Source organism: Spermophilus citellus (assembly GCF_964194105.1).
Source record: "Spermophilus citellus genome assembly, chromosome: 5".
NCBI classification, from domain to species: domain Eukaryota; kingdom Metazoa; phylum Chordata; class Mammalia; order Rodentia; family Sciuridae; genus Spermophilus; species Spermophilus citellus.
In genome coordinates, this window is record NC_138186.1 from 93,890,067 (window position 1) to 93,905,408 (window position 15,342).

Consider the following 15,342-nt stretch of genomic DNA (forward strand, 5'->3'; position numbering starts at 1 on the left):
CTTGTGTAACCATGTGAACTGATGCCATTCACAGAATTATATCAGGTGTGCAGCAGGGAGATGGACTTTGAGACAGCAACAGTAAAAGTCAAATGGGATTCTTAGTCTAGAAATCATCCAAGAGATATGAGCCAGAGATTAAAATACACATCACTGGAAATTGTTCTATATTGTGATTTTTGCAAGCATATTATTAACAGAGGTATGAGGATCTCTGAGATCCCTTGGAGTTCTGTTTCTAATGATTTTTTTAAAATGCCAAATTACTTTCTTTATCTTTAGGAAAATCTAATCCTAAAGATTAAATTAAAAGTTAATTTACCTATGTAACATTCTTGATACATTCAGTTTTTCTTTTGAGGAGATGTTTTATTGAACTTAAAACATGCTAATAATATGTTTAAAATAATGGACTTTTAAAAATTCTTTATTTCCCCTAGATTTGATGTTGAATATGTTCTCTCAGCCCCTACTTCTGAGTGGAAGGGCAAACAGGGACACATTTCACCAGCTCTTCTTTCTGAATTTTTGAATAGAAGTTCAGAAAAATCCAAAGTCCTTCTTTGCATCTGTGGACCAACACCATTTACAGAACAAGGAATAAAGTGAGTAGCAGTGTGGTGGGAAAACCCAGAAATGAAAATCTTGCCTGAAAAGCAGTCATTCAGCTAGTCTTTCAGTTCCTCCTGCTCATATGAATCTACACTTTAATAACCTGTTTTTATGACTTAGAAAAACAATGAAGTTTTCAGTCTTCCCATGAGTGAAGAGTTGGAGGCCAGGATCATGTGTAGTGTTAGATATGAACACAGAAGTAAGACACAGCTGCCACCTGGTGTTCTCTGCCAGTGGCTGACAGTATGCCTCTACTTCCACCAAAGCTTTGTAATATAAATAGTAATTATTAAGCAGTTTGTCTCATTGAGGCTTTCAGTCTTCATTGTCTGCAACTGGGTAAAAGCTAGTAAATAACAAAAAGAGTGATTGAAAACCAGGCAATTAGACCCAAAGAAATTAGAACATATAAAAGGCAAGACTAGTAGTTGAATCACAGATAATGAATACTCAATGGGGTGCCATCTTATTTAAAATTCACCTTGATATGATTTATTTCTAAAATGGCACTATAAAATATTTGGTTGAATGCAGCCACCGTTGGGTTTCTAGATGATTTTGAAATATGACTGCCATAAATGTCCTGCTTTTTCTTTTCAGTACATGACTAAACCTGACATTTTCTAGATAATTTTTTTATCTTGTGGTTTTATTTTTATTTTAATCATAAAAAATTGATCCTTGTCAATAAAGGTGTATATATAATAGGAAAAAAGGCTAGAACTACATTGTTTTACTTTATTGACACTATTATTTTAGAAGTATCTCTATGAGCACAGATTGCAGTATAATGATACTTTTAAATGATTGGAATCATAAACCCTTCAGCATTGAAAGACTGGCTGAGAAGGAATCTCTTTTATAGCCATCCTGGTAGAACTACATTGTCTCCCTCCATGAATGATGAGCTTTTTGAATGCTGGGACCATGTCTTCTTCATTTTGGTTCCTGACAACATATAGAAAACAATTCCTTGCATACCAGAGCCTCAGTGTATATGCATTAAATAGAGGGTAGTCATGACCTTAGTATTTTTGCATTTTAAAAATGTACTGTCATCTGTATAGTTCTCTTTTCTGAGTTTTGCTTCACAGCTAATCTTTCAGTACTATACTCCTGGTGTTCCCAGAAAGCCCAGGAGTGTCATTAATCATGACAAATGAATGCCTGATATTACTTACCCTTGACCATGCTGCATAGAGTTGCCTTTTGAGATATAGCTTGATTCAAATCTGTACTTTCAATTCATAACATCTAAACTTGTGACTCTTAGTTAATGACTCATTTCTTTGATTTCCTTGTCCTCACCATCTTAATGCATGTAATGTGTCCTTTTTTTTCATTGATAATGACATGAGTCTTTTATAATATCATGGTTTTTGTTCTGTAACACAAGTTTCTTTAAAATACTCTTCCTAGGACCTTCCAAAATTAATCTCATTTCTGCCACATAGGTTATAAGTAGTTGACTTTCCATATCCTTGAGTTCCACATCCTTAGATTCCAACAATCATAGATCAAAACATATTTGAAAAACATTGTATCTGTACTGGACAACTATTTATATAACAGTTGTAGTATAGTAGATATTACAAGTAATTTAGAGATTATTTAAAGTGTATGTGAGGATGTACTACATCAGATGCAATTTTTTTTTTAGAGAGGACTTGAGCATCCATAAATTTTGGCATCCACATGATTCCCAGTACCAGTCTCCTCCTGTACCAAGGAACAACTGTATAAACATCCCAAACATATCCTGCATATTTGGTGAACATTTGTTAATTTTTATGATATGATAACAGAGAAAAACTTAAAATCCTATTTTTGTAAAAAATACACAAAAACAGCTCATAACTACTTGGCCAATAATGACCTTTTGATCCACTAACTACCACTTTATCACAGATACAAATAAAACAGTCATGACTTTGAAAGCCCACACTGTCTGGTGGTAGAAACAAATGCATATACTAATAACTAAAATATGACACAGAATATCACAAGTACTCTTACTAGAGATAAAACGAAGTATGGAAATTCAGAGAGAGAAGTTACTTTTACCTGGGGGGGGGGGAGCGTGTATTAGGGAGACAGGCACAGCATGATTAGAAAAGACTTGTGCTTTGAATGACTAAGATGTTGCCAATCAAAAGAAATATAGGATAGTATTACAGGCAGAGAAAGGAGGAGGGTAGATGCTTTAAGGGTACAGTTTTGGCTAGAGTGAAGTCCCTTTAGGTTGGAGGGGACAGGATGCATGGCTCAAAAGGTAGGATGGCTCAGATACAGGGAGGATTGGCTGCTGTTTCAGGACTTCTGTCCTGTACTGGCCCTTCATGTGAATATGTGTGCTCTGGAAGCTGCCAGTGAGGTTTTAATTCTAGCCCTACCACTTATAGTCATCTTGCAGTCATTTACTGGGTGTCCTCAGGTCAGCTACTTACCCTTTCTAAGCTTTAGTGCACTTGCCTATAAACAGGAATGAATAATGATACTTAATGTGAAGTGCTTAGCACAGTAACTGTATATAATATTGTAAGTATTAAATAAATGACTGTTATTTTCAGCGGCATTTGAACAGCTATTTCTAAGTCTTCATTTTTACTGTTTTCCAAGTTGAATTATATTTTAGCAGTATGCTGCCTTTTCCTGTTCAATGAGGTAGAATGAAAATAGAATGCCAGGGAAATCAACTTTGAAAACTGATGAATAAAGGGAAAAACCAAGCGTTTATTCTGCTTTTCCTACATGAGCCATTTTACTGAATAGCAACATAATAAGTGAGAAGTCTGTCTTTACATAATTCCTCAGCTGATTAATAAAGAAAAAATGATAGATGTAGAATATTGCCAATTTGGGCCCTGAATGAACTAATGGATCTATACAGAGATTATCCATGATTGCCAGCATCCAATAAGAGAGGCATCATATGTGATGTGCCTCTGACTGGAAAAATACTACTGTAAAAACTTTGCCAAAAAGAATTAAAACTTCTGGGCATGGTGGCACATGCCTGTAATCCTAGCCACTTGGGAATCTGAGGCAGGAGGATCATAAGTTCAAGGCCAAGCCTCAGCAATATGACAAGGCTCTAAACAACTTAGCAAGACTCTGTCTCAAAAAAACAAAACAAAACAAAAAAAAAAAAAAAACAGGCTGGGGATGTGGCTCAATGGTAAAGCACCCTTGGGTTCAATACCTAGTACCAAAAAAAAGAGGTAAATCTGTATCTGATCAGGCCTCTGGATTTAGTTATTAAATTGTGGAGAATAAAACAACATAAGATACATGTGACTAAGGAATATGAAAGGAATGCAGCAAAATGAGGACTATGGGAGACTCAAGAAATAAAATTCTGATTTTTTTTTCCAACACAGATTATAGGACATGGTGGACAACTGGGGGAGGAAAGAAATCTTATATATCAGAATATACTAGTCAATTGCAGTGAGTAAGTTGTAATTGAATCCTCATTCACAAAAATTTTAGAAGCCATGACATTTATGGAAAAATTGAAAATTTGAACACTGACTAGATATTTAATGACATTTAGAAATTATTGTGTATTTTTAGAAGTGATAATTTGTGTTTTAAAAAAAGTATATAAGAAATGGAGAAAATGAAAAACTACTGTGATATAATGATAAACTTACTTATTTTTAAACATTTTCTCTAAGAAACATGTGTTTTTTTATTTGTTTTTCAGGTTGCTGCATGACCTTAACTTTTCCAAAGATGAGATCCATAGTTTTACAGCATAATGAAGAGTTGTGATTGTATTTTACTCAATTAGTTTATCTAAATTTGTGATTACTTAGAATTTTTTAAGAGAACATTTTTTGTATATATTAAAAGATTAACTAGAATCCAGATTTCAGTTTCTTAAATGAAATCAACTGTTCCTTCAGTATAGGTAATTTGTCAGCTTTATTTTATACATAACTTATTTTACTATTGATACTTGACCTGGAAAGTCAATCACGGCAACAACAGGATTCCTTACAAATTCCCTTACCATTGAAACTGTATCACTGTTCTACAATAAGCACTTGTGTTTTGGGACATGATAAAGTAAATGATCACTTTGATCACATTTCTATGCTATAAAATGTCTTATTAGCAATACAAATTAAATTTTACATTGCACTGTTAACTCAGGAAATTATCATTTATGTCTTTGTTATTAATATTAAAACATGGAATGCTGAAAAAATTAAGTGATCAAAATAATTTTATGTTTGTATATGGCATTGATGCACAGTAGAATAAAATTATACTTAAGTACTTTTTAATCCTTGTTGTAGAAACGAAGTTGAATGCAACAATACCAGGTTTATATCTTAAATGGAATTCTGGAAGGCACCAGTAAAGATACTGGGGACACTCACCTATGTGGAGTTAGCTTTGTTAGAGAGTTTAAGAGAAACTTGACAGCTATTTTGATTCTAAGGCAAGACCAAAGACATCAGAAAAGATAGTAACAGTGTAGCATCTAGACTATAGCCTAAAATCATCACTAGGTGCTTTGGAATGAGTTAAATTTTTAATTCTAAACCAGCTAGAAAGGAGGAATATTCTTCCTAAACTGTTCTTTCCTGGCTGGCTGCTTTTCCACAGCTGGCAGTTCAGCAGGGAGCTCTCCTGGGCATCATTGTTTGGGAGTCTTTTCTCTCCCTGCTAAGGAGGCCAACCTTTTTAAATCCTTTTGCAGACTGGGACTCAGCAGAGGTCATCAAGAAAAGTCACTATGATTTTTTTTCTTGAGGAAACTGTGTTGAATAGCTAGGTGACTGCTGCATAAACTAACTTAATAAATAGCTAGGGGACTGCTTGCATAAACTAACTCTCACTATTTAATGAAGCAGCAATGTTTTTACAGAAATGGAAGGTGGGAGGAGTCTCCAATTTCCCTGTAAATGATTTTGTAAATAGCTACATCTTCACTAAAGGAATGATGTACTCAAGAAGAAAACAATCTTAACATTTCTGAAATTACAACTGCCCAGCTCTGAAGCTCCCTGTGTGTGATGGCTAGTTAACACACTTTTTCCTGTGCTGCCCCCGCCCCTCTAGCTAGCTCCTCATCCTCATTCAGCAAGAGAGGAATCCCCCTGTCCCCAGCTGACAGTGCTCCCTGATGGCTAACAGGAACTTCCTCATGCTTCCTGCCTCCCTACTGTCTTCTTTTTTCCCTCTAAAGGATATCATGTACACTTCTTTAGCTGTTTTGTAGCTCATTAGTAATGTATCAACTTTACCTTAGCCAACATTTTTCTCATATTTTTAACAATCTTTTTTCTCTCCTCCAGTCCTTTTCTAGTTAAATAGAATTTCCTCTCTGTTAATCTCTGATTGTATATCTCTGTTTATTTCTCCATTTATTATATTTTTAAATGTAATCTCTATTCATGTGATTTTATCAATTTACATGTTTGTAAATCCCAATTTGGAGTCTTATCTAAGAATCAGCTGAGCTTCATTTTTAATATTCAGTTAGCTCCTTGAAACCATCTGGATATTCCATAGGCCCCTCACACTGACTGTGTCCCAAACTGAACCTTGACCATGATTATCCTTTCCCAAGTCTATATATCCTCTTGAACTCTGATTTATGAATTCAGCCATCTGCCTACTTAGCTCTTCTATAACCGTTAATAACAACATCAATGTCTCCCTCTCCACTATGACCCCTTTCCAACTAATCCTGCCCAGTCATTCCTCAACTGCATTAGCACTGTAGCCTGGTAATTAGTCTTCCTATTGCAGTCTTGATGTCCCTGAAATCCATTCTCCATTCTAGAGTTCTAGAAGGAGTTGGAGGAAAACAGGGCCTTTGTCTTTCACTAAATTCAACCATATACTCTTATAGATGGGACTATAGTTTATAACTGTGTTCTTGAGCAAAGAACTTAAAGACTCCTACATCACATATTTGTAATGAGAAAAGAGAATCCTGATCAAAGTCCTATTGCTTGAAGATTCTGCTTGCTTTCTTTAAAAATATGTTGATGTATTAAATTTTTATTACTGCCACAATAAGTTGCCACAGACTTAGTGACTTGAAATAATATCAATTTTTTAAGTTGTAGATGAGCACAATATCTTTATTTATCTATTTTTTTATGTTGTGCTGAGGATCAAACACAGGGCCTCATGAATGCAAGGCAAGCACTCTATCGCAAAGTCACAACCCCAGCCCAAATAATACCCATTTATTAGCGCTCATTTCTCAACTGGGTCTTCTGTAGAAGGCCTTGCAAGCCTGAAGTCAAGATGTCAGATAGGCTGGACTCTTATCTAGCAGCTCTGGGAAAGACTGTTCTTCAAGCCTCAGTCAAGTGGTTGGTGGAATTGACTTCTTGCATTTGTAGGACTGAACTCCCCCATTTCCTTGCTGGCTGTCAGCTGGGGCCAGTCTTTGCTTGTGGAAGCTACCCAGATTCCTTCTCAAGCTTTCTGGTGGCCCCTTTCTTCACTGGTAAATCAAGTCCCTTTGTGCTTTAAAGATCTCTGAATTCTCCTTCTGTCTCATCTTTGTTGTCATAGCTGTCATATGGTTAGATTGATCTTACCTAGATATACAAGGTAATCACCCTACTTTAAGATCTATAATCTTAATTATAGCTTCAAAGTCCCTTTTGCCATGTAACATAACATATTTAAAGGACATTCAAGTCTTTGGGGGGTCATTTTGTATATCACAGTCTATAAAGTAAACAGAAATTTGATCAAGGCACAATGTATTTTGTCTAGATGTCATTATGAATCCTCAATTTTCATCTTGATGTGTAGAGTATGACAGGAGCTATTACACCCCAGGATACTCAAACATCCTTATACTGGCAAAGGCCTGACTATAACCACTATTATGATCCATCCTCTCAGCTGCATAAGATTGTCCTGAACCAGTTTGGGGCTGAGTCTGTTTATATTTACAGACCATCTTTGAGGAGATGACCAGATTCAGTATGGTTTACATTCCTTAGAATTGGTGGCTAATGAGTTATAAAAGAAAAGTGAAATTCAACTATTCATCATTTCTTGGTATCTTTCAGCTTAAACTATGGTGAAGTCACATTCCACCAGGATTACGAGTTTGGCTGAGCTCAAAATAGAATGCCAGAGTAATATATCTACTTCAAAACCACATTGTCTTTGCTGGTTAGAATTCCCATCTTTGCACAGCTTCCTTTCATGAAATAGAGGTTGTATCTTGGGTACAGCATTATTCATAAAGCTGAAAAGAGGCAAGAACCCAAATGTTTACCCATGAATGAACAAAAAAACAAAATGTGATATATTCTTACAATGGAATGTTATTTGGTTATAAAAAGGAATAGAGTACAGGTACATGATACATCATGAATGAACCTTGAAAACATTATTCTGAGTGAAAGATGCCAGTTACAAAATACCATACATAGGATTCATTCATATAAAATGTCTAGAAAGGGAAATTATAGAGGTAGAAAGTAATTAGAGGTTGCTTATGAAATAAAGGAGTAGGGAACCATGGGGAGCAGTATGATAGCAAAAGGGTATGGATTTTTCCTTTTGAAGTGATAAAAATATTTTAAAGTGAAGTGTGGTTGTGGCTGCACATACTTGTGAATATATTAAACATATAATGAGTTGTATACTGCAAGGGGGAAATTGTATGGTATGTAAACTATATTTCAAAATATAAAAGAATATTTTAAAATATTAAGACCATTTAAAAACACAAAAGCAAACAAATTTTATAACCTGAAAAGGATGTAAATCTTTTTTTAAAAAAATATTTATTCTTAGTTGTAGTTGGACACAATACCTTTATTTTATTTTATCTGTTTATTTTTATATGGTGCTGAGGTTCAAATCCAGAACCTCACACATGCTAGGCCAGTGCTCTACCACTGAGCCACAACACCAGCCCAAGGATGTAAATCTTAAAAAGTATATTAAAAAGGATCCCAGAGGGTGTGGTAAATATGAAAGGTAAAGAATATCAAAATATGAATAATAGTAGTCCTAAAGGTGAAAATTAAACTAAGGGAAGATTAGTAAGTACTAAAAACTATGTACTCCAAGAAAAATCTTCCTAACATTAACAAACAAACAAAAACGAATGTTGGAAAAGCACGTTGAGTATCTACTCTCAATGACTAACATCAAAATAAATTTTAGTAAAATTACTAAAACTTAAAAGCCTTTAGTCATTGAGATAAAAATAGAAACAAAAAGTCATGAATATGACTTTTTAAAAAACAAAAAAATTTAGATTATAACTAGACTTTTAAATGGCATTGCCTTATCCTGTAAGAAGATTTTATAATGTATTTGAGATGCTCAAGGAAAAAAATCTGAGCCAAAGATTTTGTTATTTATTTATTTTTAATGCTTTTGAACATAAAGGCATAAAATATTATTGAATGCAAGAACTGATGAAACACTGTTTTAAAAAGTCCTTCCTAAGTAATCTATGAAAGAACAGGATGCAGACAACCTGAAAGACTAAGGAGACACAGATAAAGTGGTGATAAACATTAAACCTGTAGAACTTAAACTAAATGAGACTTTAAAATGAAAGGGAGCATGTGCTCTTACATGGAGATAAAACCTAAAAATGAGGAGAGTGTACAAAATGTTTCAACTGTTTCAACAATATTGGCAGTGTTTGTGTTCATATTGTTACTCTGAAGATGTGAAATAAAGCAAATGCATAATTAAAAATCAATAGAGGGGCTAGGGATATAGTTCAGTTGGTAGAGTGCTTGCCTCACATACAGAAGGCCCTGGGTTCAAGCCCCAGCACCACAGGGGGAAAAAATAGAATGTCATCTGGTCTTCATCCTCTTGTTATTTCCCCTTTAAAAGTCTTTGTGGTGGAACTGGGGTTGTGGCTCAGTTGTAGAGTGCTTGCCTAGCATGTGTGAGGCACTGGGTTCGAGTCTCAGCACCACATATAAATAAATAAAGGTCCATTGACAACTAAAAAAATATGGAAAAAAAACCTTTGTGGTGAGGTGGATTAAAATAAGCTATGTCAGTCAAACTGTTATTAGACTTTGAGAAGAATTTTCACTAAAGAATCAAGAGAACCAACTATAAGATGCAATCAAGGGTCCATAATTCTGGTCCAAACCAAGATCTTTTCCAAGGAGAAAAACTTGCCAATTCTTTTTTATGAGACTTATTTTTGAGGACAATCACAGGTCTGTTTGTCTCTTATCCTTTAGTAATTCATTCTACACAAGTGTTAACTCCTCCCTTGCCTCACCCCCAAAATTGTATATGAACCAGGAGGAGATTAGCAGTGGCCAGGTTCATCTGGGAAGGTGTGGCAATGCATCTTTGGACTTCCAGTGTTCATGCATTTTTTGGAGTGTCTAAGAACTGAGTTTGATAATCTATGCTAAACTAAAAAACCAAGTAAACACTGGGAATTGATTAGGAGTTGTATACATGAATGCTGCATGGATTGATCTGAGAAGGAATTAAATCAACCCTAAAACAAGCAAAGAATAGAGCCAAAGACAGTTCGCATACTACGTATTGATAAGTACCAGATCTGAACCAATTGCTTCTCATTCAAAACTAAGTAAACTTTTAAAATCCAAGATAGGGAAAATCTCCTTAGAATGTGAGGTCATTTCAGACCTCCTCAACTCCCCAAATGTTTAGGTGAAGGCCTTCCTAAATTACTTCATTTAGCACCTTTACAACCAAACATGACAAATCAATACTCAGCTTAATGACCACATCGCTCTTCTCTAAATACGTTTCTTTTTGCCTTCTTTGTGGTAATTAGCTACCTGCCAAGGGCAGAGTGCTCAGCATGAAACAGAAGTCAAACTGGTAATTTCATCTTACGTGCAATATATGTCAACAAGATGTAGCCTTAATCAACACTCATACAGTATAGAAATGAGCCCTAAGAAAACTGGGCTTCTCTCAAGACCCCAGCCTTAGAGTCCTGGTTAGGTCACTAACATAAATGGCAAGTGCCTTGTTCTTTTTTTCTATGGATTAACCCCACAAAGAGGTACTGTCATTTGGAAAGCTTGGCAAGGAAAAGAAGGGCTTCAAATGAACAGAGAGATATACTTTAAAGACTGTTATAAGAACCTCTAAAAATGTGAGTCTTCTTTTTTAAATGGAGAGTAACATTTTGTTGGTCTTTTAATCATAATATAATCAATGTTGCTTTAGAAAATTGCATTTCCTCATCTAGTAACTGTTAAAGATTGTCTTGCTCTTAAAGATGGATTCAGTTATAATCTTGTACTTGAACTTTCCATTTGGATACATGAGAACCTTTGAAGAAAAAGTTGTTTTGAGGAGGAGAGAAGCAAAAACTACAGTGCCCCCATTTGAAAAAAATAAAGATAAAATTGCAAGTTTCTGCAATTGAAACCACAAAATACATGATTAAATGCACAGAAGAGTATGTTTTCTGATAAATCTGATGCGTATTAGCAAATTAATCCCCATTATCAGTTACCTAAATTTCCTAATACTGTTCTGTAGTCTTACAGCTTTAACAATAGTTTTCTATCATACAATTAAGTGCCAGGACTCAGTTTTGTCTGGGTCCAAATCCGTAATCTCAGTCACCAACCTAGTTGCCTATTTATCTTTGCATTTCTACTACAGCTAACATTATGCCTTGTGCATAGTACATGCTCTGTACATGTTTGTAGTCTTAAGAGTATATCAAGCCATAAAATGCTACCATTGATCTCTTTAGCAGTGCTTCAACCCATAGTTTAAATACTATTGCCCCAAACATTGGACTTTCAATGAAATATTTGCAAATTCATATTTTGGATTATACTTTTAATAGGTACATGCCAATAATAATTTTGATGAATTGAAGAGTGAGGCAACATCTATCAGAGACCCATTACTGACAACCCACAGATGAAATGGAAGCTATCAAAGAGTTAAGTCTGCCCATAATTTTTTCCACCTAGGGTTCCCCTTGGCTTCCTTTACAAATGAGAAAATAAAATTTGTTTTCATTATAAAGAATGTATTTTTAAAGCAAAACTATTTTACATACCCTTTACAAATTGAAATACTTATCTTTACTTGGGATGCTTTCCTTCTGATATGTTCTCAGCATGACATTTTTGGAAAAGAAAGATTCCTTTGATAGCAGGATTTACCAAATTTTTCATATGCAGTTTAAAGTCTGTAAGAGAAATTGATAATCTGTCCTTAAATGAAGCAAGAGGAAGAGTGGAGGGAGGTGCACCTGGAGAGACACATAGTGAGCTCATGGTAAAGAGCTTCAGTTTTAATTTAAATCTAATGGGGAACTGTCAGTTTTCAAGCAATTTTATTGAGGTATAGTTTACATATAATAAAATGCATTTATTTTAATTGTATATTTTGATGAATTTGACAAATGTCTGTATCTCCCACATTGAGATATAGAATATTTCCACCACCAAAAAGTTCACTGTGGTCTATACCAATTGGTTCCTTCCCTACCTGGCCCCAGACAACTGTGGATCTACTTTGAGGCACTCTAGATAGATTTTTCATGACTGTAGTTTGATATAAATGAGATAAACTAATATGTACACAATTTTGTTGGGCTATTTTTGCTCTGCATCATGCTTTTAAGATTCGCCCATATTGTGGCATGTTCATTCTTTTTTATTGTTTAGTACTGTTTCAATGTGTCACTGAACTGTGATTTATTTTTCCACCTAGGGTTCCCCTTGGAACCGCACAAATGGCATTTTTGTGGCAGACGTTTGCATTATCTCCAATGTTTGTCTATTCTGATTAAAACCACTAAGAACACTCACATTCAAGTCTTTGTGTGAACATATGTTTTCATTTCTCTTAGATAAATAATTAGTAATGTAATTAGTATGGTATGATAACTGTATGCTTAATTTTTAAGAAACTGCTTTTTTTTTCCCTGAACTGGTTATACCATTTTTGCATTCCCTCCTGCTTCCTGAGAGGATTTCAATATTCCATGTCCTTATCCATTTTGAACTAGTAGTCTTTTAAATACAGTGAATAATGGTACCTCATTGTGGTTTTAATTTGCACCTCTCTGATGTCTAAAATGGAACATATTATAGTGTGCTTACTGGCTATTGGTGTATTGTCTTTCATAAGTTGTCTGTTTAAATCTTTTGCCTATTTTTAGTTGGGTTGTGTCTCTTTGTATTATTGAGTTTTAAGGGTTCTTTATATATCCCAGATACAAGCCCTTTGTCAGATGTAGTTTGTGAATATTTTTTCTACATTTTTATTGGTGCCTTATAGTTGTACATAATGGTGAGATTTCTTGTTACATATTCATATATGCACACAATATAACAATATAATTTAACCAATATCACTCCCCCTCTATGAATATTTTCTTTAACTTATAACAGCAAATCATTTGTGTGCTTCACTGTTATTAGTGCATAGGGAAAGAATAATCTTAGATATGTAAGTCAATTTAGATTTGTTCAAAATGAAGATATAAAATAAAGAATAATACAGGCAGCAACTGTGGAATTGGTAGGCAAGTGACATTCAGGGAAAAGATCTCTAGTGGCAGAACAGAAGGATATTAGAGGGCTTAGGCCTGTGAGGCAGCTAATGAAAAGCAGGACCATGAGACACTTTCAACTTTGGTCAATAAGTCACACATTAAATAATAAAAATCATAAATCTGTAGTCATGAAGGCAAATAAAGACCATACCAATTGTATAAGCGTAGCTATGTTAGAGGACAAACCACTAATTGTATTATTCTGACCATTGCTTTGCAGCAATTGGGCACTGGGAGGCAAATCTAAAAATGAGCTGGCAACTTTCTCTATTCAAAGAGCCTATGTTCTGACTTAGGATTTTCTAATTAGCCATCTTAGCCTATGGTGATTATAACAGCGAGGGGAGTGTTTCTCGTGTAGTGATTGTAAAGGCAGCCTGTGCAGACTTCAGCACAATTCTATTTCCTGTCATTTAAAGCATGCTGAGAAAAGCAGTTATTTGTACTCTGCAATTGCTCCTTAAACATGCCTAAAGGAAAAACTTCTGAAGTCGTCAGTAAATTCATTCTGGTGTTTGTTATGCTAAAATTTCCCCACTTTCTCAGTGAATTAAATATTTTATTATACAAGAATTGTAACAGCAATTTTCAGAACAGTTTAGCCACATCCTTGGAGAATAAAATCGTGGAAAATCATTACAGTGCTCCCAGGTTTTCACTATTACATTCCATATGTTATGTGTGGTGTGTATTAATATATACACTTCTCATATTTTAAAATCTTGAATTTATTATTTCAAACTTGCAAGTAGGAACTTTGCTTGTCTCTGTGTCTCTTTTTATTTTTCTTACACTCTGCACAATTATATGATTAGAAGAAGCTGTACTCTCCCTTACCCTGTTAAGGAAAGGAAACAAAAAGCAGGGTCCTCTATGCCCAAGGTAGTTTCAAAAAGCATACAACCCAGATTCCACAGTAATAGGAGAAAATATCATTGGCTTCCTCAGTAATGAAATCCTGAGCTCTGTCCCACTGTGACTCAATTTCTAGAAGAACTACTAATTCCTGGGCTGGGGTTGGAGCTCAGTGGTGAGGTCATAGGTTTGATCCCCAGCACCGCAAAAGTCAACAAACAAACCAACAAAAAACCTACAGTTATCTCAAGTCCCAACATACAAGCTTGGGCTTCTGAGGAAGGCCTAAAATTTGTATACAAGGTTTTTTGTAAGATGTAGAGCAATAATCTTGGGGGAAGATGCTTTCACTTCTAAAGATTCTAGTTTCGTACTCATCTTCCATGAAATGTTAAATAATAGGTTCATATTTATATAATTTTAAACTAGCAAAGCAGCTTCCACAGTCCTTCAGTGTCATGCTGGAGAATGCTTAGCAATACACCCTTAAAAAGAAAAAGAGGAAAAAAAAGACTTTATTTGTAGAGTTTGCCAAATTCTGTGTAAATGTTTTGGCTGTAGTTGATTTCAAGGAGAGGTGACAGTGTCGAGTTGGGGACAGGACAGAACCTCTGGTGCTAAGGGGGTGGGGGTGGGGGGTGGTAATAGTGTCAGAGTGGTTGTGGAGGGGCACTGTGCAAGAGCTTTTCACATGCCTTCATTTTCCCCCAAAGAAAACCGGACAAGGTAGGTATTACTATCTCTTTTGCTGATGGGGCTCAAAGAGGCTAAATCACAAGTTAGAAAGTGGAGGAGCCAGAACTGGAATTCAGTTTACCTTACTGACTCGCCTGGAGTCAGACAACCACCAAGAAGAGCTGCAGCAGGACCTCAGAGCCAGGTGTCCTGACAGGGAGGCCTCACTTCTCCCTAGGATGCTCTCTTAACTTATACCCAATCTATGAAATTAGAGAGCTCCATATCATGGTCAAGTCCAGATACTGTCAGAGCACTTTCATTTTATCTGTACTCGTGTATACATCAAGTGGAAGTGAGACAGAAAAGTAAGGGCTATTCTGAGGGGAACAAAAGAGAGTTTAGAGAGGGCCCCAGCTCTGCCCTAATTAGCTATGTGATTATGGAAAATTGACTTAATCTTTGGGTGTCCTGTTTTTCTTTTATGTGGGTTGATGATGATTAGTACCTGCAGAGTGAATGCTTGATAAATATTACCTATTAATACTACTGTCCAGCTTTTATATGTTCGATGAAACAAAGATGCTATGTTCAGAAAAATACATTCAGAATATATTACAATCATGTGTTATACAAACACATTA

General features: G+C 35.3%; 1 protein-coding gene across 5 annotated transcripts in view; it reads left to right on the top strand.

Moving 5' to 3' along the window:
- Positions 1 to 14,634, top strand: part of LOC308649590 (cytochrome b5 reductase 4) — a 91,701-nt gene extending 77,067 nt beyond the window's left edge. Inside the window, exons 14-16 of one of the 5 annotated variants that reach the window (XM_081295247.1) lie at positions 441 to 605; positions 2,276 to 2,385; positions 4,325 to 14,634. In XM_081295247.1, coding sequence (XP_081151373.1) covers positions 441 to 605; positions 2,276 to 2,385; positions 4,325 to 4,392 — 343 coding nt within the window. In that variant the 3' untranslated portion in view covers positions 4,393 to 14,634. The remainder of the gene's footprint in view (positions 1 to 440; positions 606 to 2,275; positions 2,386 to 4,324) is intronic. The other 4 variants (XM_081295245.1, XM_081295244.1, XM_081295248.1 and 1 more) reach the window with 4 other exon arrangements.
- The last annotated feature ends 708 nt before the right edge of the window (positions 14,635 to 15,342 follow it).